The 27,500-nt window shown below is 41.3% G+C and overlaps 2 protein-coding genes across 5 annotated transcripts in view; one reads left to right on the forward strand and one right to left on the reverse strand.

Annotated features, from left to right (window-relative positions):
• The window catches only part of asah2 (N-acylsphingosine amidohydrolase 2), a 17,780-nt gene extending 14,641 nt beyond the window's left edge, over positions 1–3,139 (forward strand). For both annotated transcript variants that reach the window (XM_079657541.1, XM_079657542.1), the window contains exon 21: positions 1–3,139. This exon is cut by the window's left edge and continues 128 nt beyond it. In XM_079657541.1, the coding sequence (XP_079513667.1) occupies positions 1–62 (62 nt within the window). In that variant the 3' untranslated portion in view covers positions 63–3,139.
• The window catches only part of LOC307023892 (protein FAM13A-like), a 42,060-nt gene continuing 15,171 nt past the window's right edge, over positions 612–27,500 (reverse strand). For all 3 annotated transcript variants that reach the window (XM_079657543.1, XM_079657545.1, XM_079657544.1), the window contains 3 exons: positions 11,617–11,780; positions 5,753–5,854; positions 612–3,320 (listed from right to left, as the gene is read on the reverse strand). In XM_079657543.1, the coding sequence (XP_079513669.1) occupies positions 3,173–3,320; positions 5,753–5,854; positions 11,617–11,780 (414 nt within the window). In that variant the 3' untranslated portion in view covers positions 612–3,172. The remainder of the gene's footprint in view (positions 3,321–5,752; positions 5,855–11,616; positions 11,781–27,500) is intronic.

Genomic DNA, 27,500 nt, shown 5'->3' on the forward strand with positions numbered 1-27,500 from the left:
TCAAGCCGTACGAAGGGACGTCCGACGTTTTCACCGTCACCGACAGTTTTTACTACCAGTGACATCATCGTCTGCAGCGAGGGTCACTTGACGGGACTTTAGGAACAGCTGTAGAGAAATTCATTATCAAGGGAGAATATTCTGACGATTCAAACATGTCTATAAATACTGGAATCAAGATATCAAATATGAATCATGTGCTGCAAACTGATTAATGTATTGTTGAATAAACATGTTGAATAAAAAGAAACACAAAATGACAAAAAAAAGTTGATTTGCAAAAACAACAAACAAAAAATTCAAAAAGTGCAAAAACTTGCCATTAAATCGAAATTGGCCGAAAAACACAAATATAACTAGTTTAATAGACCTGAAAAAATAAAATTGATAAAAAAAGAGCTTTTTGAACATTCAGTCCCAAAAAAACGCGATTCATCTGGTGGTAGAAAAAATAATAACTTTAAGGATTTCATTGGGTCCTCTGCTCTGGAAGAAACCTTAAACACTAAAGTGAACATTTAGCAAATGGCCTTTCCATGCAGGAACATTTAAATCACCTTCAGGTGACACCGTGCTGATTCCAACACGACAATGAAACTCAACAGACTGTGTTGATATCAAAAATATTTATTTGAAACTGGTCTGTGTGGAACAACAGGATGTAGTTTAATATTCACAGCATGAATACAGTGACACCAACACGGAGGTTTAACCTCAGAGGAAACTGAGAACGTCTCTCCGTCCAGAGGCCAGGATTTAATCTGGGTCAAATGCAGATTCCACAAATTAGTCTCTTTTCAGAAACGATGTAGTTCTGGAGAATAGCTTATCAAATGAACATCTGTTTAATGAATAGTAAACTTAAAAAAAGGAAAAGTTTAGATCTCCAAAATGTGTTTAATTTTTGCAAATAACTTTGGAAGTTAACGTAATATTTGGTCGAAGCTTCGTGGGTTTATCCGTTGTTGGAAACGGATCAAAATGAGCGCTAGGAGCCGCTGGGATCCTGCAGGAGGAAACTCTTTACGTGATGTTGTGTTGTTTACTTTATAAAAGGCAGAAAGTGCAGAAGCATCGCTCTGATTGAAGTTTGCTGCGTTTGAGGAAACTCAGAGAGACTTTCTGTAACGCTGCCTTCACGCTGCCACGATCCACCGGACACATTTTAGACGGATGAACAATTATTTTCGTTCCCTGTTCTCTCTTTAAATATAAATCACCAGCACCTTGTTGCATACCAAACATCTGGATAAAAATAAATGCGTGCTACGATATAAACACAGATGCATCTCTCTGCGACACAAACCGTTATCTCTACATTGCATCTTCGTCCCAAACGCTTTTCAGTTCATCAATAAAGTCTCTTTTTCCATTAAAGTGCTTCCAGCTCACACATCGAGTATCAAATAAAGATTTGGTCCAATGAATCCAACAGGATGGAGAGGAAGCTGCAGGTCGGTGAATACACACTGCTGCTTTCCACTGACAGACTATTATAAAACCTTTCTGGAGTATTTGCAGTTTCTACAGTTCAGAGAGGAAGTGGTGAGAGGGACGGAGAACCGGCTGCAGGAAGGAAGCAGATGGAAAAACCCAAAGGTTCCACATGAAGAAACCTCTTCAGCAGCTTGACACCACGTGCAGCGTTTAGAGAACTCTCAGCAGCTTGACACCACGTGCAGCGTTTAGAGAACTCTCAGCAGCTTGACACCACGTGCAGCGCTTAGAGAACTCTCAGCAGCTTGACACCACGTGCAGCGTTTAGAGAACTCTCAGCAGCTTGACACCACGTGCAGCGTTTAGAGAACTCTCAGCAGCTTGACACCACGTGCAGCGTTTAGAGAACTCTCAGCAGCTTGACACCACGTGCAGCGCTTAGAGAACTCTCAGCAGCTTGACACCACGTGCAGCGCTTAGAGAACTCTCAGCAGCTTGACACCACGTGCAGCGTTTAGAGAACTCTCAGCAGCTTGACACCACGTGCAGCGTTTAGAGAACTCTCAGCAGCTTGACACCACGTGCAGCGTTTAGAGAACTCTCAGCAGCTTGACACCACGTGCAGCGTTTAGAGAACTCTCAGCAGCTTGATACCACGTGCAGCGTTTAGAGAACTCTCAGCAGCTTGACACCACGTGCAGCGTTTAGAGAACTCTCAGCAGCTTGACACCACGTGCAGCGTTTAGAGAACTCTCAGCAGCTTGACACCACGTGCAGCGTTTAGAGAACTCTCAGCAGCTTGACACCACGTGCAGCGTTTAGAGAACTCTCAGCAGCTTGACACCACGTGCAGCGTTTAGAGAACTCTCAGCAGCTTGAGGAGACATGCGTGTGTTTTGGCACATTTGTGTTTTTATATCTGGCAGCTGGGCCGCCGTAAAGACGTCTCAGAGTAAACGACTGAAGTGTTCACTCGAGCGGCCTTCGTTAAAGAAAAGGCATCATCACTTGGACGTCATCATGCTACCTTAAAAACAGCGATGTTGGCATGACGATAAAGTTTCACGTGTTACGTCTGTTAACGCTTTGGGAGATAAGATACATAACAAACTGATCAAACCGGATTCACAAAGAAACCCAACAAAAACATTATTATTCCGGGTTTTAATCTTGAATTTGTCTTCGTTTCATTTCTACTTAAATCTCATTTTGTAAATGGTGGACTTTTTTCTCCAAACTTTGGGAGTTTATTTTTTTAAGAGAAAATCTAGATTATTTTTCGTATTTAGATTTTTTCTTCCCCCGAAATCAAAAATGTTTATCTGAGAATATTTGTTTTATTTCTTGTCCATCTGTTATTTTGTTCTCGTAAATGAGAAGATTGTCCTGTGGGGTTGAGATATCTTTAGTAAATATACCACTTTATTAGAAAAAGGTTTTTGAGATCAAATGTTTTTTTCACCGCAGATTTGAATTTGTGCTTTGACTTTTTTTCTCGTAAATTAATCCAAATAGTCTTAAAGTGTTTCTGAATCTCACCTGCCTCCAGCTGTTCGTCTATTCACTGTTTTCTTACAAAGGCTCTGATTGAGGTGAAAGATGATCAGATTGCAATCCGTGGACGTTTTCCGCTCGTTTTGCAGCTAACGTAGCTGAAATGACCACTTCCTGTCTGATCGGGAAAATAAAGACCTTTCCTCTTCTCTTTGGTCTCGTTTGGCAGTTTCTGAGCGCTTCACATGTGTTTTTTAGGGACTTCCTGTTTGCCGAGCTGGACTTCCTGTTTGCTGAGCAGCACCTCCAGCAGGCGGAGTTTGGCCTTCAGCTGTTTGTACTCCTGGTACTCCTCCTTCATCGGACTGCGGTCCTCCTTCTGGCAGATCCTGAGAAACAAGAGAAACCTCAGAGAACAATCTGGATCCCTTTACCGGTCCCTTAGAGGGGCAATGCACTTTGTTACAGCAGGACAGAGACAAAGATCCCTTTACCGGTCCCTTAGAGGGGCAATGCACTTTGTTACAGCAGGACAGAGACAAAGATCCCTTTACCGGTCCCTTAGAGGGGCAATGCACTTTGTTACAGCAGGACAGAGACAAAGATCCCTTTACCGGTCCCTTAGAGGGGCAATGCACTTTGTTACAGCAGGACAGAGACAAAGATCCCTTTACCGGTCCCTTAGAGGGGCAATGCACTTTGTTACAGCAGGACAGAGACAAAGATCCCTTTACCGGTCCCTTAGAGGGGCAATGCACTTTGTTACAGCAGGACAGAGACAAAGATAGCTTAATGTTACCTAAAGCATAAAATAACATATTACACATAAAAAAAGAATTATAATAAAAAAAGTTACACAATTTACAAAAAACACATATATATACATATTGCACATATTGCACATATTTATATAGCACATTTAAAACAAAGTGCTGTACAGGGAACACATACAATATAAAACAACACAATAGGAGTAAAATAATAAAACAATAATTAAAAACATGATAAAAAGCACAAAAACATATGGAAACATGAAAACGTCAAAATGTCATGTTCTAGTAGTCTCCAGGCTGAAGACTTTTATTTGTAACGCTGCTTTTAACTGAACTATTCATATCTCACACCGCACTGTAACTTTTATTCATGTACCTGTGTTGTCATTTGATTTTTTTAATGCCATTTGATAATATGTTTCTTAACGTGTTCAGCCCCGAGCCTGTTCTCCAGGTCTCAGGCTCCAAATCACATTCCCAGAACAAATGACCATCTCTTCCAAAAGGGTTCAATTAATAACCTTTGTCCTCAAAGTAATGATGAACCTGCTGGATGTAGAAAAGTCAGATTCAATATAGATGCTTTTTATTTTAAAGGAAATTCAGATTGAAGATGGTAAAAAACTGTAAATGATTGTGTCTGTCCAAAAATAAAACATGACGTATAGTGAAGACTAACCTTGGATGATGGGTTGGTAGACTAAAAGCTTTAGGAATCCAAACTATAACATATAATAAGTACCCTGAATCAAGATTGATGCAAAACAAGTGATATTTGACCTTTTTAGAGAGATTTAGAAAGAAAACCCTCTTCTGGGTCATTTGCCGTTTCTCTGGAAATAGAATCGAGGGGAAGTTCCTAAATCACGTTACATTGAGGAGTGAGAGTGATGCGCACGCAGTTGGCCAAACCGAAAGCTACGTTACGCTCTGAAAACTGAAAGCTAGGTTTATTAATGATGGATTATCAGAAATCATTTCAAAGTGACTCATTGGATTAACCTTCAGCAGCGTTTTATCGCTTTAATGCCATTGAACACGACTTTTGATCAGAAAACAGCAAAGGTAAGAAGTATTTGCCGTTTGGCTCCGTAAAGCTAAGTTGTGTGTTGTCTTTGGTGGCTTTCGCTGCCCTGAGTTTAGGTCGCTCAGTGATGATAGTTATACCATATGATATCTAGTTTGTGCAGATCCGATGAAGTATAACATATTTCTACCGTGAGTCATGTGCTAAGTGCGTTAGCATTTTTTCACTTAGAGCTAATTCAGAGGCTTGGTGTTAGACTTGTGTTTTGTTTCTGTAAAAATGGTTCATATCATCAGGTAGCTGAGTTTCTTCCCGTTAAGTGGGTATGACACATCAATAGGTTGCTAAATGTTAAGAAGCCCTGAGACACAGTTCTGTGAAAAAAAGCTTAACAGGTTAATGCTCTTAATGTCTTTCATTTGCCTAAAGCACTTTGAACTGCCTTGTGTTGAAAGCTGCTGTAAATAAACTTCCTCACAAAGCCAGAGCAAAGAGGTGAGTCTAGAGCTGGGATTTAAAAAGGTCAACAGACTGAGCAGTCCGGATTTGTACTGGGAGGCTGTTCCAGACCAGCTGTAAAACAGGAAGTAAAACAGAAACAGGAAGTAAAACAGAAACTGGAAGTGAAACAGAAACTGGAAGTGAAACAGAAACTGGAAGTGAAACAGAAACAGGAAGTAAAACAGAAACTGGAAATAAAACAGAAACAGGAAGTAAAACAGAAACTGGAAGTAAAACAGAAACTGGAAATAAAACAGAAACAGGAAGTAAAACAGAAACAGGAAGTAAAACAGAAACTGGAAGTAAAACAGAAACTGGAGGTAAAACAGAAACAGGAAGTAAAACAGAAACTGGAAGTAAAACAGAAACAGGAAGTAAAACAGAAACTGGAAGTAAAACAGAAACTGGAAGTAAAACAGAAACAGGAAGTAAAACAGAAACTGGAAGTAAAACAGAAACAGGAAGTAAAACAGAAACAGGAAGTAAAACAGAAACTGTAGAAAGAGTTTCGGAGTCTCACCTCCCGGTCTGACGGTAAAACTCGTCCTCGAACTGCCTCAGAACTTTCCGCCTGGTCTTCTTCTCGCCTCTCGTCTCACGGAGACTCTGAAGCAGCTGAGACCTGAACCAGGACGGTGAGGAGAGACGATGATCAGGACTTTAAATAATAGGGTAACACTTTGCATTAAGGTACACATATTCACCATCAACTAGTTGCATAGTAGCAGTATATTGCTCTTTATTAGTCTTTATAAAACACTTATTAATGCCTTATTCTACAAGTAATAATCCATTACTTGAGAGTCTCTCCTCAAAAACCCTCTAATTAGTGCTGATTTGTTGTTAGTCAGGAAGTTGTTGTTCATGAGTTTTGGTCTTAACCTGTTCAGCCCTGAGCCTGTTTTTCAGGTCTCAGGCTCGAAAATGACATTCCCAGAACAAATGACCATATCTCCCCTTCTAAAATGGTTAAATTAATAATCTTTTTTCTCAAAGTAATGATAAACCTGTGAGTTGGATGTAGAAGTTTCATAATCAATATAGATGTTTTTTTATCTTAAAGAAAATTCAGATTGAACATGGTAAAAAACTGTAAATGATAGTGTCCGTCCCAAAAATATTTTTTACTTATAGTTAAAACTACCCTTGGATGATGGGTTAGTAAACTAAAAGCTTTAGGAATCCAAAGTCCAACATATAATAAGTACCCTGTATCAAGATTAATGCAAAACAAGTGACATTTGACCTTTTTAGAGAGATTTAGAAAAGAAACTCCACCTCTGAGGTGATTTGGGTGGAAATGGGCGTTTTTGCCGTTTCTCTGGAACCCATTGGTCAATTTTGATGATTGACATCTCTTTTGAACCGTTAGAGCCAATAGAATCGAAGGGGAATTCCCACATACACGCCAACGTTACCATTGAGAAGTGGGTGCTATGCACACGCAGTTTGCCCAAAGCGAAACCTATCTTCCGCTCTGAAACCTGAAAGCTAGTTTTATTGCTGATGTATCATCAGAAATCATTCAAAGTGACAGAGACACATTGGATCAACCTATGGATCCACCTATGGATCAACCCATGAATCAACCTATGGATCCACCTATGGATCAACCTATGGATCCACCTATGGATCCACCTATGGATCCACCTATGGATCCACCTATGGATCCACCTATGGATCAACCTATGGATCCACCTATGGATCCACCTATGGATCAACCTATGGATCCACCTATGGATCAACCTATGGATCCACCTATGGATCCACCTATGGATCAACCTATGGATCAACCCATGAATTAACCCATGGATCAACCCATAGATCCACATATGGATCCACCTATGGATCCACCTATGGATCCACCTATGGATCCACCTATGGATCAACCCATGGATCAACCTATGGATCCACCCATGGATCCACCCATGGATCCACCTATGGATCCACCTATGGATCCACCTATGGATCCACCTATGGATCCACCCATGGATCCACCTATGGATCCACCTATGGATCCACCTATGGATCCACCTATGGATCCACCTATGGATCAACCCATGGATCAACCTATGGATCCACCCATGGATCAACCTATGGATCCACCCATGGATCCACCTATGGATCCACCTATGGATCCACCTATGGATCCACCCATGGATCCACCCATGGATCCACCTATGGATCCACCTATGGATCCACCTATGGATCCACCCATGGATCAACCTATGGATCAACCTATGGATCAACCTATGGATCAACCCATGGATCCACCTATGGATCCACCTATGGATCCACCCATGGATCCACCCATGGATCAACCTATGGATCAACCCATGGATCAACCCATGGATCAACCTATGGATCAACCTATGGATCAACCCATGGATCAACCTATGGATCCACCTATGGATCCACCTATGGATCCACCTATGGATCCACCTATGGATCAACCCATTGATCAACCTATGCATCAACCTATGGATCAACCTATGGATTAACCCATGGATCAACCCATGAATTAACCCATGGATCCACCTATGGATCCACCTATGGATCCACCTATGGATTAACCTATGGATCAACCCATGGATCAACCCATGAATTAATCCATGGATCAACCTATGGATCAACCCATGGATCAACCTATGGATCAACCTATGGATCAACCTATGGATCAACCTATGGATCAACCCATGGATCAACCCATGAATTAACCCATGGATCAACCTATGGATCAACCTATGGACCAACCCATGGATCAACCCATGGATCAGACTATGGATTAACCTATGGATCAACCCATGGATCAACCTATGGATCAACCCATGGATCAACCTATGGATCAACCTATGGATCAACCCATGGATCAACCCATGAATTAACCCATGGATCAACCTATGGATCAACCTATGGATCAACCCATGGATCAACCCATGGATCAGACTATGGATTAACCTATGGATCAACCCATGGATCAGACTATGGATTAACCTATGGATCAACCTATGGATCAACCCATGGATCAACCCATGGATCAACCTATGGATCAACCTATGGATCAACCTATGGATCAACCTATGGATTAACCCATGGATCAACCTATGGATCAACCTATGGATTAACCCATGGATCCACCTATGGATCAACCTATGGATCAACCTATGGATCAACCCATGGATCAACCCATGGATCAGACTATGGATTAACCTATGGATCAACCTATGGATCAACCCATGGATCAACCCATGGATCAACCCATGGATCCACCCATGGATCAGACTATGGATTAACCTATGGATCAACCCATGGATCAACCCATGGATCAACCCATGGATCAGACTATGGATTAACCTATGGATCAACCTATGGATCAACCCATGGATCAACCCATGGATCAACCCATGGATCCACCCATGGATCAGACTATGGATTAACCTATGGATCAACCTATGGATTAACCCATGGATCCACCTATGGATCAACCTATGGATCAACCTATGGATCAACCCATGGATCAACCCATGGATCAGACTATGGATTAACCTATGGATCAACCTATGGATCAACCCATGGATCAACCCATGGATTAACCCATGGATCCACCTATGGATCAACCTATGGATTAACCCATGGATCAACCCATGGATCAACCCATGGATCAGACTATGGATCAACCTATGGATCAACCCATGGATCAACCTATGGATCAACCTATGGATCAACCTATGGATTAACCTTTGGATCAACCTATGGATCAACCTATGGATTAACCTTTGGATCAACCTATGGATCAACCTATGGATTAACCTTTGGATCAACCTATGGATTAACCTTTGGATCAACCTATGGATTAACCCATGGATCCACCTATGGATCAACCTATGGATCAACCTATGGATCAACCTATGGATTAACCTTTGGATCAACCTATGGATCAACCTATGGATTAACCTTTGGATCAACCTATGGATCAACCTATGGATTAACCTTTGGATCAACCTATGGATCAACCTATGGATTAACCTATGGATTAACCTTCAGCAGCGTTTTTATCGTTTTAATGCCATTGAAGACCACTTTTGACCAGACATCAACACAGGTAAAACATATTGCCGTGTTGGCTACCTAATGCCACGTGGTGTGACGTCTGTTTTTGTCTCTCATGTTGCGAGTTCTGATCATGGAGTGATGATACAGATACCTATCGATTCTGTGTAATCTCACGATGCTAATCGATGGGTTGGATTTGCATTTACGAAACGTAATAAGGGTTTTATGAGTGAGTTCTGTGCTAATGGCTTTAGCATTTTTTCGCTCAGGGCTAATTCAGAGGCTCAGCGTTAGTCTTGGTTTTTTTTGCTAAAAATTGTTCATATCATCAGTTAGCTGAGTTTCTTCCCGTTACATAGATATGAAACATTCATAGTTTATTAAATATTAAGAAGCCCTCAGACACTGTTTCCTGCAGATGATGCGTTTTTTGATGGGGTTCAACGGGTTAACATGCTCTGCTCCATGTGGGGCTGATAAGGCAGCTGTACCACAAGAACAGTAACTCTCCCATAATAACAGCTAACAAATATGATCTATTCTTATGGAACAAGACATGAAACTATAAGTGTTAATTGTGTCTAAATATCTCAAAATGAGGTATTTCTATCTAAGAACATGTTCCTTATTTTAGTAACACTTTACATTAAGGTACACACATTCACCATCAACTAGTTGCTCATTCAAATGCATATTAGAGTCAAACTGCCAGCTTATTGGTTATGAACGAGACTTCACTTTAGAATAGGGAACATGTTCTGAGTTAGAAATATCAAATTCTTTGTTATTCAGACACAATTAACACTTATAGTTTCATGTCTTGTTCCATAAGAAGAGATCATATTTGATAAGTGTTATTATGGGAGAGTTGCTGTTCTTGTGGTACTGCTGCCTTGGGCCCTCATTGAGCAGATTAAGACCCAAACTCATGAACATCAACTTCCTGACTAACAACAAATCAGCACTAATTAGAGGGTTATTGAGGACAGACTCTCAACTAATGGATTATTACATGTAGAATATGGTCATGTAGAATAAGGCATTAATAAGTGTTTTATAAAGACTAATAAAGAGCAATGTAATGCTAATAAGCATTTAACAACTAGGTGATGGTTAATGTGTGTACCTTAATATTTATGTAAACAGACATGAAACTATACGTGTTAATTGTGTTGAAATAACAAAAAATGTGGTGTTTCTAACTCAGGATATGTTCCTCATTCTAAAGTGAAGTCTCGTTTATCACCAACAAGCTGGTAGTTTGACTAATATGTTAATTAGACCCTCCAGAAAAACGCGATTCTGTGATCGCAGAATTTACCGCATAATCAGCAAAATGGCGCAGATTTCCAAAAGGCCGCATAATCCCCGCATTTTTCCACAAAGTTGAAAAAAAAAAAGTGAACTCGTCTTGACGTGACGTCATCAGCTCACGCATCACAGAATGTAAACAACACTGTATAGAGTGAACGTGTGGAGCTCACACGATAGAGAAAACACCAAGATGAAAAAATCTAATCCATCTCATTTACCGACGAACATTTCTACTAAAGACCGGGCAGAAAGTGGAGGGAAACTATTCTGCACCCCGTGCAACTGTGTGTTGGAGCATAAGAGAACATCGACGTGACGACCCACTTTGATTCATTCAAACATTCTAAAATGCTTTCTGCTGCTGCGGACAAGAAAGCCAAACAACTCACGTTCACCGAGGGGTCAACCTCCAAAACCCTTTAGAGGGCTACAAGAAACGAAGTGAGTAGCTACAAGACTGAAGCTGCAGATAACGAACGAACGAATGAAAACAGAATGAGGCGGAGAAGTGTGTGTGTGTGTGTGTGTGTGTGTGTGTGTGTGTGTGTGTGTGTGTGTGAGATTAAAATAGCCCAATTGCTTTCACAATAAATACACATTGAATGTGTTTAATTGAATAGTAAAGGGGTTTAACGTTAGTGGCAGGTTGTGTGTGAGAGAGAATAAACAAGACAGCCCAATATTTAAAAAAATTGTTATTCTTTCCCCGCATATTTAGCATATTTAGCATATTTAGCATATTTAGCATATTTAGCATATTTAGCATATTTAGCATTCCCGCAATTTCACCACATAAAATCACATAAACCCCCCGGGGCATGTTTAATCGCATAATCAAGGAATTTAGCCCGTGTTTTTCTGGAGGGTCTAGTGAATGAACAACTAACGGTGAATATGTGGACCTTAATGTGAAGCGTTATCAGAGAATAGTTTACAGAGAAAGACGGCGATGTGAGGATCGGAGAAACACGTGTAAATATAATAACACTGATGACATGAATAAAGAGAGTGTTGGACCTGCTGGCCTCGTGCAGGCTGCTGACGGCCAGGTCCGCCTGCTGCTGGACGGGTTTCACTTCAACGATCGGAGACACGAAGGCCGGGTCCAAGTCCTCCTCTGCGGGGGGGTCAAGGGTCGTGGAGACCATCACTGAGTCTTCATCAGAACCGTCCTCTTCCTCCTGACAGACAAACACCTGCAGTCAGTGTTGTCGTACATTTATGATTAAAGGTCACCAATTATTTAAAACCCTCTTCTCCATGTCTCTCCTACATCAACATGTGTCCCCTCTCCTACATCAACATGTGTCCCCTCTCCTACATCAACATGTGTCCTCTCTCCTACATCAACATGTGTCCCCTCTCCTACATCAACATGTGTCCTCTCTTCTTCATGTCTCTCCTACATCAACATGTGTCCCCTCTCCTTCATGTCTCTCCTACATCAACATGTGTCCCCTCTCCTACATCAACATGTGTCCTCTCTCCTACATCAACATGTGTCCCCTCTCCTTCATGTCTCTCCTACATCAACATGTGTCCTCTCTCCTACATCAACATGTGTCCCCTCTTCTTCATGTCTCTCCTACATCAACATGTGTCCCCTCTCCTACATGTCTCTCCTACATCAACATGTGTCCCCTCTCCTACATCAACATGTGTCCTCTCAACTACATCAACATGTGTCCCCTCTCCTACATGTCTCTTCTATATCAACAAGTGTCCCCTCTTCTTCATGTCTCTCCTACATCAACATGTGTCCCCTCTTCTTCATGTCTCTCCTACATCAACATGTGTCCTCTCTCCTACATCAACATGTGTCCCCTCTTCTTCATGTCTCTCCTACATCAACATGTGTCCCCTCTCCTACATGTCTCTCCTACATCAACATGTGTCCCCTCTCCTACATCAACATGTGTCCTCTCTCCTACATCAACATGTGTCCCCTCTTCTTCATGTCTCTCCTACATCAACATGTGTCCTCTCTCCTACATCAACATGTGTCCTCTCTCCTACATCAACATGTGTCCTCTCTCCTACATCAACATGTGTCCCCTCTCCTTCATGTTTCTCCTACATCAACATGTGTCCCCTCTTCTCCATGTCTCTTCTACATCAACATGTGTCCCCTCTCCTACATCAACATGTGTCCCCTCTTCTTCATGTCTCTTCTACATCAACAAGTGTCCCCTCTTCTTCATGTCTCTTCTACATCAACATGTGTCCCCTCTTCTTCATGTCTCTTCTACATCAACAAGTGTCCCCTCTTCTTCATGTCTCTTCTACATCAACATGTGTCCCCTCTTCTTCATGTCTCTTCTACATCAACAAGTGTCCCCTCTCCTACATCAACATGTGTCCCCTCTCCTACATCAACATGTGTCCCCTCTTCTTCATGTCTCTTCTACATCAACATGTGTCCCCTCTTCTTCATGTCTCTTCTACATCAACATGTGTCCCCTCTTCTCCATGTCTCTTCTACATCAACATGTGTCCCCTCTTCTCCATGTCTCTTCTACATCAACATGTGTCCCCTCTTCTCCATGTCTCTTCTACATCAACATGTGTCCCCTCTTCTCCATGTCTCTTCTACATCAACATGTGTCCCCTCTTCTCCATGTCTCTCCTACATCAACATGAGTCCCCTCTCCTACATCAACATGTGTCCCCTCTTCTTCATGTCTCTTCTACATCAACATGTGTCCCCTCTTCTTCATGTCTCTTCTACATCAACATGTGTCCCCTCTTCTTCATGTCTCTTCTACATCAACATGTGTCCCCTCTCCTTCATGTCTCTCCTACATCAACATGTGTCCTCTCTCCTACATCAACATGTGTCCCCTCTCCTTCATGTCTCTCCTACATCAACATGTGTCCTCTCTCCTACATCAACATGTGTCCCCTCTTCTTCATGTCTCTCCTACATCAACATGTGTCCCCTCTCCTACATCAACATGTGTCCCCTCTCCTACATCAACATGTGTCCTCTCAACTACATCAACATGTGTCCCCTCTCCTACATGTCTCTTCTATATCAACAAGTGTCCCCTCTTCTTCATGTCTCTCCTACATCAACATGTGTCCCCTCTTCTTCATGTCTCTCCTACATCAACATGTGTCCTCTCTCCTACATCAACATGTGTCCCCTCTTCTTCATGTCTCTCCTACATCAACATGTGTCCCCTCTCCTACATGTCTCTCCTACATCAACATGTGTCCCCTCTCCTACATCAACATGTGTCCCCTCTTCTTCATGTCTCTTCTACATCAACATGTGTCCCCTCTTCTTCATGTCTCTTCTACATCAACATGTGTCCCCTCTTCTCCATGTCTCTTCTACATCAACATGTGTCCCCTCTTCTCCATGTCTCTTCTACATCAACATGTGTCCCCTCTTCTCCATGTCTCTTCTACATCAACATGTGTCCCCTCTTCTCCATGTCTCTCCTACATCAACATGAGTCCCCTCTCCTACATCAACATGTGTCCCCTCTTCTTCATGTCTCTTCTACATCAACATGTGTCCCCTCTTCTTCATGTCTCTTCTACATCAACATGTGTCCCCTCTCCTTCATGTCTCTCCTACATCAACATGTGTCCTCTCTCCTACATCAACATGTGTCCCCTCTCCTTCATGTCTCTCCTACATCAACATGTGTCCTCTCTCCTACATCAACATGTGTCCCCTCTTCTTCATGTCTCTCCTACATCAACATGTGTCCCCTCTCCTACATCAACATGTGTCCCCTCTCCTACATCAACATGTGTCCTCTCAACTACATCAACATGTGTCCCCTCTCCTACATGTCTCTTCTATATCAACAAGTGTCCCCTCTTCTTCATGTCTCTCCTACATCAACATGTGTCCCCTCTTCTTCATGTCTCTCCTACATCAACATGTGTCCTCTCTCCTACATCAACATGTGTCCCCTCTTCTTCATGTCTCTCCTACATCAACATGTGTCCCCTCTCCTACATGTCTCTCCTACATCAACATGTGTCCCCTCTCCTACATCAACATGTGTCCCCTCTTCTTCATGTCTCTTCTACATCAACATGTGTCCCCTCTTCTTCATGTCTCTTCTACATCAACATGTGTCCCCTCTCCTTCATGTCTCTCCTACATCAACATGTGTCCTCTCTCCTACATCAACATGTGTCCCCTCTCCTTCATGTCTCTCCTACATCAACATGTGTCCTCTCTCCTACATCAACATGTGTCCCCTCTTCTTCATGTCTCTCCTACATCAACATGTGTCCCCTCTCCTACATCAACATGTGTCCCCTCTCCTACATCAACATGTGTCCTCTCAACTACATCAACATGTGTCCCCTCTCCTACATGTCTCTTCTATATCAACAAGTGTCCCCTCTTCTTCATGTCTCTCCTACATCAACATGTGTCCCCTCTTCTTCATGTCTCTCCTACATCAACATGTGTCCTCTCTCCTACATCAACATGTGTCCCCTCTTCTTCATGTCTCTCCTACATCAACATGTGTCCCCTCTCCTACATGTCTCTCCTACATCAACATGTGTCCCCTCTCCTACATCAACATGTGTCCCCTCTTCTTCATGTCTCTTCTACATCAACATGTGTCCCCTCTTCTTCATGTCTCTTCTACATCAACATGTGTCCCCTCTTCTCCATGTCTCTTCTACATCAACATGTGTCCCCTCTTCTCCATGTCTCTTCTACATCAACATGTGTCCCCTCTTCTCCATGTCTCTTCTACATCAACATGTGTCCCCTCTTCTCCATGTCTCTCCTACATCAACATGAGTCCCCTCTCCTACATCAACATGTGTCCCCTCTTCTTCATGTCTCTTCTACATCAACATGTGTCCCCTCTTCTTCATGTCTCTTCTACATCAACATGTGTCCCCTCTTCTTCATGTCTCTTCTACATCAACATGTGTCCCCTCTCCTTCATGTCTCTCCTACATCAACATGTGTCCTCTCTCCTACATCAACATGTGTCCCCTCTCCTTCATGTCTCTCCTACATCAACATGTGTCCTCTCTCCTACATCAACATGTGTCCCCTCTTCTTCATGTCTCTCCTACATCAACATGTGTCCCCTCTCCTACATCAACATGTGTCCCCTCTCCTACATCAACATGTGTCCTCTCAACTACATCAACATGTGTCCCCTCTCCTACATGTCTCTTCTATATCAACAAGTGTCCCCTCTTCTTCATGTCTCTCCTACATCAACATGTGTCCCCTCTTCTTCATGTCTCTCCTACATCAACATGTGTCCTCTCTCCTACATCAACATGTGTCCCCTCTTCTTCATGTCTCTCCTACATCAACATGTGTCCCCTCTCCTACATGTCTCTCCTACATCAACATGTGTCCCCTCTCCTACATCAACATGTGTCCCCTCTTCTTCATGTCTCTCCTACATCAACATGTGTCCCCTCTCCTTCATGTTTCTCCTACATCAACATGTGTCCCCTCTTCTCCATGTCTCTTCTACATCAACATGTGTCCCCTCTCCTACATCAACATGTGTCCCCTCTTCTTCATGTCTCTTCTACATCAACAAGTGTCCCCTCTTCTTCATGTCTCTTCTACATCAACATGTGTCCCCTCTTCTTCATGTCTCTTCTACATCAACAAGTGTCCCCTCTTCTTCATGTCTCTTCTACATCAACATGTGTCCCCTCTTCTTCATGTCTCTTCTACATCAACATGTGTCCCCTCTCCTACATCAACATGTGTCCCCTCTCCTACATCAACATGTGTCCCCTCTTCTTCATGTCTCTTCTACATCAACAAGTGTCCCCTCTCCTACATCAACATGTGTCCCCTCTCCTACATCAACATGTGTCCCCTCTTCTTCATGTCTCTTCTACATCAACATGTGTCCCCTCTTCTTCATGTCTCTTCTACATCAACATGTGTCCCCTCTTCTCCATGTCTCTCCTACATCAACATGTGTCCCCTCTCCTACATCAACATGTGTCCCCTCTTCTTCATGTCTCTTCTACATCAACATGTGTCCCCTCTTCTTCATGTCTCTTCTACATCAACATGTGTCCCCTCTGAGATTCTCTCTCTTTTTGATCCATTTCTATAAAAACCTGTCTGAAAATGAGCTGATCAGATTTTGGCCACTTGATGATGTCATAACGATGTTTTGTCTTGTGTAGCCATTAGCCAATCAGCAACCAAGGTAACCCCCCCCCCCCCCCCCCCTTATCACCTGAATCTCCTCTAGAGCACCATTGAGTTCTTTGTAACCAAATGTCTCTCAGAGGGGCGTGGGGAGGGGCTCCTTATTTTCATCTGAAGTAAAAAGATGTAGTAGAGACACCACATAGTGATATACACCTGAACATCAGCAGGAGAGGACTCTTTAAAGTAGAGACACCACATAGTGATATACACCTGAACATCAGCAGGAGAGGACTCTTTAAAGTAGAGACACTACATACTGATATACACCTGAACATCAGCAGGAGAGGACTCTTTAAAGTAGAGACACCACATAGTGATATACACCTGAACATCAGCAGGAGAGGACTCTTTAAAGTAGAGACACTACATACTGATATACACCTGAACATCAGCAGGAGAGGACTCTTTAAAGTAGAGACACTACATACTGATATACACCTGAACATCAGCAGGAGAGGACTCTTTAAAGTAGAGACACTACATACTGATATACACCTGAACATCAGCAGGAGAGGACTCTTTAAAGTAGAGACACTACATACTGATATACACCTGAACATCAGCAGGAGAGGACTCTTTAAAGTAGAGACACTACATACTGATATACACCTGAACATCAGCAGGAGAGGACTCTTTAAAGTAGAGACACTACATACTGATATACACCTGAACATCAGCAGGAGGGGACTCTTTAAAGTAGAGACACTACACACTGATATACACCTGAACATCAGCAGGAGAGGACTCTTTAAAGTAGAGACACTACATACTGATATACACCTGAACATCAGCAGGAGAGGACTCTTTAAAGTAGAGTCACTACATACTGATATACACCTGAACATCAGCAGGAGAGGACTCTTTAAAGTAGAGACACTACATACTGATATACACCTGAACATCAGCAGGAGAGGACTCTTTAAAGTAGAGACACTTCATACTGATATACACCTGAACATCAGCAGGAGAGGACTCTTTAAAGTAGAGACACTACATACTGATATACACCTGAACATCAGCAGGAGAGGACTCTTTAAAGTAGAGACACTACATACTGATATACACCTGAACATCAGCAGGAGAGGACTCTTTAAAGTAGAGACACTACATACTGATATACACCTGAACATCAGCAGGAGAGGACTCTTTAAAGTAGAGACACTACATACTGATATACACCTGAACATCAGCAGGAGGGGACTCTTTAAAGTAGAGACACTACACACTGATATACACCTGAACATCAGCAGGAGAGGACTCTTTAAAGTAGAGACACTACATACTGATATACACCTGAACATCAGCAGGAGAGGACTCTTTAAAGTAGAGTCACTACATACTGATATACACCTGAACATCAGCAGGAGAGGACTCTTTAAAGTAGAGACACTACATACTGATATACACCTGAACATCAGCAGGAGAGGACTCTTTAAAGTAGAGACACTTCATACTGATATACACCTGAACATCAGCAGGAGAGGACTCTTTAAAGTAGAGACACTACATACTGATATACACCTGAACATCAGCAGGAGAGGACTCTTTAAAGTAGAGACACTACATACTGATATACACCTGAACATCAGCAGGAGAGGACTCTTTAAAGTAGAGACACTACATACTGATATACACCTGAACATCAGCAGGAGGGGACTCTTTAAAGTAGAGACACTACACACTGATATACACCTGAACATCAGCAGGAGAGGACTCTTTAAAGTAGAGACACTACATACTGATATACACCTGAACATCAGCAGGAGAGGACTCTTTAAAGTAGAGTCACTACATACTGATATACACCTGAACATCAGCAGGAGAGGACTCTTTAAAGTAGAGACACTACATACTGATATACACCTGAACATCAGCAGGAGAGGACTCTTTAAAGTAGAGACACTTCATACTGATATACACCTGAACATCAGCAGGAGAGGACTCTTTAAAGTAGAGACACTACATACTGATATACACCTGAACATCAGCAGGAGAGGACTCTTTAAAGTAGAGACACTACATACTGATATACACCTGAACATCAGCAGGAGAGGACTCTTTAAAGTAGAGACACTACATACTGATATACACCTGAACATCAGCAGGAGAGTAGGCCTGTCACGATAATTAATTGTGTTGGACGATACATTTTTCTGGAAATTATTGCGATAAACGATAATATTGTCGGCACCGTTTTAAGACCATTTTAGACATAATGATAATATATAATAATAATTCAAGTACATCCTTTCAAACATAACTTTTTATTGAACATTCAACATTGCAAATGAAATGTGAAATAATATTAAAATATATCAATTAATAAATAAAACAAATTAATTAAATCACACACAACCAAAACAATAAATTAAATAGAGTCAGGCTGGAAAACAGAGCTCTCTCTCATATATATATATATATATATATATATATATAGACATAATATATATATATATATATTGACATTATATATATATAAATATATATATATATATATATAAATATATATATATATAAATATATATACCTATATATATAAATATATATATAGGTATATATATATATATATATATCTATATAGGTATATATATATATATATAGGTATATATATATATATATATATATATATATATATATTTATATATATATATATATATAATATATATATATAGATATATATTATGTCTATATATATATATATACAAAAAAAACCTCCTTAAAACAACAGTCAAGTGTACAGTCCACTGTCAAAGACCCAGATTCCTCAACAGGCCATATCCAAATCTGTTTTTCTAAGTTTTCGATGAAGGAACACCAACATGTTTGCATTGTGGGGCGGGGCTCTCCATCTCCAGCTGCCGTGTTTGCTCCCAGCTGGAAAAACGGAATGGGGTGGTTGTGTTTTAGGTGGTTTAAAATGCGTGGTATTGCCTAATTTTGTCGCTACCTTTTTTAAACCAATGCGACACACCGCCCGGCTCATTCAAGTCCGTAGGTTCGCCTCGTTGATTTGGTTTGAATCCAAAATACTGCCACACCGGAGAATCGAGATGTGTCGTTAGGTTTTGTAACCAATTCCATTTCACTTTAAATTCCCCGCGAGTAAGTCACACGTTGTCTCCCGCTTGTCGCTATATTATTAATTTGGCTGCTGCACGTGCACGCGGAGTGTCCTGACCTGGCTGTGTGTCAGCCCCGCCCCTCACAGCGCGCCTGGCAGCCACAGCGCTCCAGGCTAAAATGCTTGTCACATCTATACAGGACTGTCTCAGAAAATTAGAATATTGTGATAAAGTTCTTTATTTTCTGTAATGCAATTAAAAAAACAAAAATGTCATACATTCTGGATTCATTACAAATCAACTGAAATATTGCAAGCCTTTTATTATTTTAATATTGCTGATTATGGCATACAGCTTAAGAAAACTCAAAAATCCTATCTCAAAAAATTAGAATAGTTCCTCAGACCAAGTAAAAAAAAAAGATTTATAACAGCAAAACACAATCAAACATTTGAAAATGTCCATTAATGCACTCAGTACTTGGTTGGGAATCCTTTTGCACGGATTACTGCATCAATGCGGCGTGGCATGGAGGCAATCAGCCTGTGGCATTGCTGAGGTGTTATGGATGCCCAGGATGCTTCAATAGCGGCCTTTAGCTCATTAGCATTGTTGGGTCTGGTGTCTTTCAGCTTCTTCTTCACAATACCCCACATATTCTCTATGGGGTTCAGGTCAGGGGAATTTGCAGGCCAATCGAGGACAGTAATGCCATGGTCAGTACACCAGTTACTGGTGGTTTTGGCACTGTGGGCAGGTGCCAGATCATGCTGGAAAATGAATTCCTCATCTCCATAGAGCTTTTCAGCAGACGGAAGCATGTAGTGCTCTAAAATCTCTTGGTACACAGCTGCATTTACTCTGGGCTTGATGAAACACAGTGGACCAACACCAGCAGCTGACATGGCTCCCCAAACCATCGCTGACTGTGGGAACTTCACACTGGATTTCAAGCAACTTGGATTTTGCTCCTCTCCAGCCTTTCTCCAGACTCTGGCGCCTTGACTTCCAAATGAAATACAAAAGTTGCTTTCGTCTGAAAAGAGGACTTTGGACCACTGTGCAACTGTCCAGTGCTTCTTTTCCTTAGCCCAAGTCAGACGCCTCTTCCGTTGTCTTGAGTTCAGAAGTGGCTTGACCATGGGAATACGGCTATTGTAGCCCATTTCCCGGACACGTCTGTGAACAGTGACTTTTGATACCTGGACTCCAGCTTCAGTCCACTGTCTTTGAAGCTCCCCCAAATTCTGGAAGCGACTCTTCTTCACAATGCTGTTAAGGCTGCGGTCATCTCTCTTGGTTGTGCAGCGTTTCCTGCCACATTTCCCCCTTCCAACAGACTTTTTGTGGATGTGCTTTGAAACTGCACTCTGTGAACAGCTTGCTCTTTGAGAAATTTCTTTTTGTGTCTTACCCTCCTGATGGAGGGTGTCAATGACGGTCCTCTGGACAGCAGTCAGATCAGCAGTCTTCCCCATACTTGTGATTTAGTTTACTGAACCAAGCTGAGTGTTTTTCAAGGCTCAGGAAACCCTTGCAGGTGTTTCGAGTTAATTAGACGATTCAAGTGATTCGTTGAACACCCTACTAGTATACTTTTTCATGATATTCTAATATTTAGAGATAGGATATTTGAGTTTTCTTAAGCTGTATGCCATAATCAGCAATATTAAAATAATAAAAGGCTTGCAATATTTCAGTTGATTTGTAATGAATCCAGAATGTATGACATTTTTGTTTTTTTAATTGCATTACAGAAAATAAAGAACTTTATCACAATATTCTAATTTTCTGAGACAGTCCTGTATGTAAACGGCAATTTATCGAGCTCAGAAAAGTTATCGAGTCCATTTTTATTTATCGTACGATAAGTCAATTTATCGATTATCGCGACAGGCCTACAGGAGAGGACTCTTTAAAGTAGAGACACTAGGTATTGATATACACCTGAACATCAGCAGGAGAGAACTCTTTAAAGTAGAGACACTACATACTGATATACACCTGAACATCAGCAGGAGAGGACTCTTTAAAGTAGAGACACTACATACTGATATACACCTGAACATCAGCAGGAGAGGACTCTTTAAAGTAGAGACACTACATACTGATATACACCTGAACATCAGCAGGAGAGGACTCTTTAAAGTAGAGACACTAAATACTGATATACACCTGAACATCAGCAGGAGAGGACTCTTTAAAGTAGAGACACTACATACTGATATACAGCTGAACATCAGCAGGAGAGGACTCTTTAAAGTAGAGACACTACATACTGATATACACCTGAACATCAGCAGGAGAGGACTCTTTAAAGTAGAGACACTAGGTATTGATATACACCTGAACATCAGCAGGAGAGAACTCTTTAAAGTAGAGACACTACATACTGATATACACCTAAACATCAGCAGGAGAGGACTCTTTAAAGTAGAGACACTACATACTGATATACACCTGAACATCAGCAGGAGAGGACTCTTTAAAGTAGAGACACTACATACTGATATACACCTGAACATCAGCAGGAGAGGACTCTTTAAAGTAGAGACACTAAATACTGATATACACCTGAACATCAGCAGGAGAGGACTCTTTAAAGTAGAGACACTACATACTGATATACACCTGAACATCAGCAGGAGAGGACTCTTTAAAGTAGAGACACTACATACTGATATACACCTGAACATCAGCAGGAGAGGACTCTTTAAAGTAGAGACACTAGGTATTGATATACACCTGAACATCAGCAGGAGAGAACTCTTTAAAGTAGAGACACTACATACTGATATACACCTAAACATCAGCAGGAGAGGACTCTTTAAAGTAGAGACACTACATACTGATATACACCTGAACATCAGCAGGAGAGGACTCTTTAAAGTAGAGACACTACATACTGATATACACCTGGACATCAACAGGAGAGGACTCTTTAAAGTAGAGACACTACATACTGATATACACCTGAACATCAGCAGGAGAGGACTCTTTAAAGTAGAGACACTACATACTGATAGACACATGAACATCAGCAGGAAAGGACTCTTTAAAGTAGAGACACTACATACTGATATACACCTGAACATCAGCAGGAGAGGACTCTTTAAAGTAGAGACACTACATACTGATAGACACCTGAACAACAGCAGGAGAGGACTCTTTAAAGTAGAGACACTACATAGTGATATACACCTGAACATCAGCAGGAGAGGACTCTTAAAGTAGAGACACTACATACTGATATACACCTGAACATCAGCAGGAGAGGACTCTTTAAAGTAGAGACACTACATACTGATATACACCTGAACATCAGCAGGAGAGGACTCTTTAAAGTAGAGACACTAAATACTGATATACACCTGAACATCAGCAGGAGAGGACTCTTTAAAGTAGAGACACTACATACTGATATACAGCTGAACATCAGCAGGAGAGGACTCTTTAAAGTAGAGACACTACATACTGATATACACCTGAACATCAGCAGGAGAGGACTCTTTAAAGTAGAGACACTAGGTATTGATATACACCTGAACATCAGCAGGAGAGAACTCTTTAAAGTAGAGACACTACATACTGATATACACCTAAACATCAGCAGGAGAGGACTCTTTAAAGTAGAGACACTACATACTGATATACACCTGAACATCAGCAGGAGAGGACTCTTTAAAGTAGAGACACTACATACTGATATACACCTGGACATCAACAGGAGAGGACTCTTTAAAGTAGAGACACTACATACTGATATACACCTGAACATCAGCAGGAGAGGACTCTTTAAAGTAGAGACACTACATACTGATAGACACATGAACATCAGCAGGAAAGGACTCTTTAAAGTAGAGACACTACATACTGATATACACCTGAACATCAGCAGGAGAGGACTCTTTAAAGTAGAGACACTACATACTGATAGACACCTGAACAACAGCAGGAGAGGACTCTTTAAAGTAGAGACACTACATAGTGATATACACCTGAACATCAGCAGGAGAGGACTCTTAAAGTAGAGACACTACATACTGATATACACCTGAACATCAGCAGGAGAGGACTCTTTAAAGTAGAGACACTACATACTGATATACACCTGAACATCAGCAGGAGAGGACTCTTTAAAGTAGAGACACTACATACTGATATACACCTGAACATCAGCAGGAGAGGACTCTTTAAAGTAGAGACACTACATACTGATATACACCTGAACATCAGCAGGAGAGGACTCTTTAAAGTAGCTCACTATATACTGATATACACCTGAACATCAGCAGGAGAGGACTCTTTAAAGTAGAGACACTACATAGTGATATACACCTGAACATCAGCAGGAGAGGACTCTTTAAAGTAGAGACACTACATACTGATATACACCTGAACATCAGCAGGAGAGGACTCTTTAAAGTAGAGACACTACATACTGATAGACACCTGAACATCAGCAGGAGAGGACTCTTTAAAGTAGAGACACTACATACTGATATACACCTGAACATCAGCAGGAGAGGACTCTTTAAAGTAGAGACACTAAATACTGATATACACCTGAACATCAGCAGGAGAGGACTCTTTAAAGTAGAGACACTACATACTGATATACAGCTGAACATCAGCAGGAGAGGACTCTTTAAAGTAGAGACACTACATACTGATATACACCTGAACATCAGCAGGAGAGGACTCTTTAAAGTAGAGACACTAGGTATTGATATACACCTGAACATCAGCAGGAGAGAACTCTTTAAAGTAGAGACACTACATACTGATATACACCTAAACATCAGCAGGAGAGGACTCTTTAAAGTAGAGACACTACATACTGATATACACCTGAACATCAGCAGGAGAGGACTCTTTAAAGTAGAGACACTACATACTGATATACACCTGAACATCAGCAGGAGAGGACTCTTTAAAGTAGAGACACTAAATACTGATATACACCTGAACATCAGCAGGAGAGGACTCTTTAAAGTAGAGACACTACATACTGATATACAGCTGAACATCAGCAGGAGAGGACTCTTTAAAGTAGAGACACTACATACTGATATACACCTGAACATCAGCAGGAGAGGACTCTTTAAAGTAGAGACACTAGGTATTGATATACACCTGAACATCAGCAGGAGAGAACTCTTTAAAGTAGAGACACTACATACTGATATACACCTAAACATCAGCAGGAGAGGACTCTTTAAAGTAGAGACACTACATACTGATATACACCTGAACATCAGCAGGAGAGGACTCTTTAAAGTAGAGACACTACATACTGATATACACCTGGACATCAACAGGAGAGGACTCTTTAAAGTAGAGACACTACATACTGATATACACCTGAACATCAGCAGGAGAGGACTCTTTAAAGTAGAGACACTACATACTGATAGACACATGAACATCAGCAGGAAAGGACTCTTTAAAGTAGAGACACTACATACTGATATACACCTGAACATCAGCAGGAGAGGACTCTTTAAAGTAGAGACACTACATACTGATAGACACCTGAACAACAGCAGGAGAGGACTCTTTAAAGTAGAGACACTACATAGTGATATACACCTGAACATCAGCAGGAGAGGACTCTTAAAGTAGAGACACTACATACTGATATACACCTGAACATCAGCAGGAGAGGACTCTTTAAAGTAGAGACACTACATACTGATATACACCTGAACATCAGCAGGAGAGGACTCTTTAAAGTAGAGACACTAAATACTGATATACACCTGAACATCAGCAGGAGAGGACTCTTTAAAGTAGAGACACTACATACTGATATACAGCTGAACATCAGCAGGAGAGGACTCTTTAAAGTAGAGACACTACATACTGATATACACCTGAACATCAGCAGGAGAGGACTCTTTAAAGTAGAGACACTAGGTATTGATATACACCTGAACATCAGCAGGAGAGAACTCTTTAAAGTAGAGACACTACATACTGATATACACCTGAACATCAGCAGGAGAGGACTCTTTAAAGTAGAGACACTACATACTGATATACACCTGGACATCAACAGGAGAGGACTCTTTAAAGTAGAGACACTACATACTGATATACACCTGAACATCAGCAGGAGAGGACTCTTTAAAGTAGAGACACTACATACTGATAGACACATGAACATCAGCAGGAAAGGACTCTTTAAAGTAGAGACACTACATACTGATATACACCTGAACATCAGCAGGAGAGGACTCTTTAAAGTAGAGACACTACATACTGATAGACACCTGAACAACAGCAGGAGAGGACTCTTTAAAGTAGAGACACTACATAGTGATATACACCTGAACATCAGCAGGAGAGGACTCTTAAAGTAGAGACACTACATACTGATATACACCTGAACATCAGCAGGAGAGGACTCTTTAAAGTAGAGACACTACATACTGATATACACCTGAACATCAGCAGGAGAGGACTCTTTAAAGTAGAGACACTACATACTGATATACACCTGAACATCAGCAGGAGAGGACTCTTTAAAGTAGAGACACTACATACTGATATACACCTGAACATCAGCAGGAGAGGACTCTTTAAAGTAGAGACACTACATACTGATATACACCTGAACATCAGCAGGAGAGGACTCTTTAAAGTAGCTCACTATATACTGATATACACCTGAACATCAGCAGGAGAGGACTCTTTAAAGTAGAGACACTACATAGTGATATACACCTGAACATCAGCAGGAGAGGACTCTTTAAAGTAGAGACACTACATACTGATATACACCTGAACATCAGCAGGAGAGGACTCTTTAAAGTAGAGACACTACATACTGATAGACACCTGAACATCAGCAGGAGAGGACTCTTTAAAGTAGAGACACTACATACTGATATACACCTGAACATCAGCAGGAGAGGACTCTTTAAAGTAGAGACACTACATACTGATATACAGCTGAACATCAGCAGGAGAGGACTCTTTAAAGTAGAGACACTAAATACTGATATACACCTGAACATCAGCAGGAGAGGACTCTTTAAAGTAGAGACACTACATACTGATATACAGCTGAACATCAGCAGGAGAGGACTCTTTAAAGTAGAGACACTACATACTGATATACACCTGAACATCAGCAGGAGAGGACTCTTTAAAGTAGAGACACTAGGTATTGATATACACCTGAACATCAGCAGGAGAGAACTCTTTAAAGTAGAGACACTACATACTGATATACACCTAAACATCAGCAGGAGAGGACTCTTTAAAGTAGAGACACTACATACTGATATACACCTGAACATCAGCAGGAGAGGACTCTTTAAAGTAGAGACACTACATACTGATATACACCTGGACATCAACAGGAGAGGACTCTTTAAAGTAGAGACACTACATACTGATATACACCTGAACATCAGCAGGAGAGGACTCTTTAAAGTAGAGACACTACATACTGATAGACACCTGAACATCAGCAGGAAAGGACTCTTTAAAGTAGAGACACTACATACTGATATACACCTGAACATCAGCAGGAGAGGACTCTTTAAAGTAGAGACACTACATACTGATAGACACCTGAACAACAGCAGGAGAGGACTCTTAAAGTAGAGACGCTACATACTGATATACACCTGAACATCAGC

The sequence above is a fragment of the Notothenia rossii genome (assembly GCF_949606895.1).
Source record: "Notothenia rossii genome assembly, chromosome: 11".
Taxonomy (NCBI): domain Eukaryota; kingdom Metazoa; phylum Chordata; class Actinopteri; order Perciformes; family Nototheniidae; genus Notothenia; species Notothenia rossii.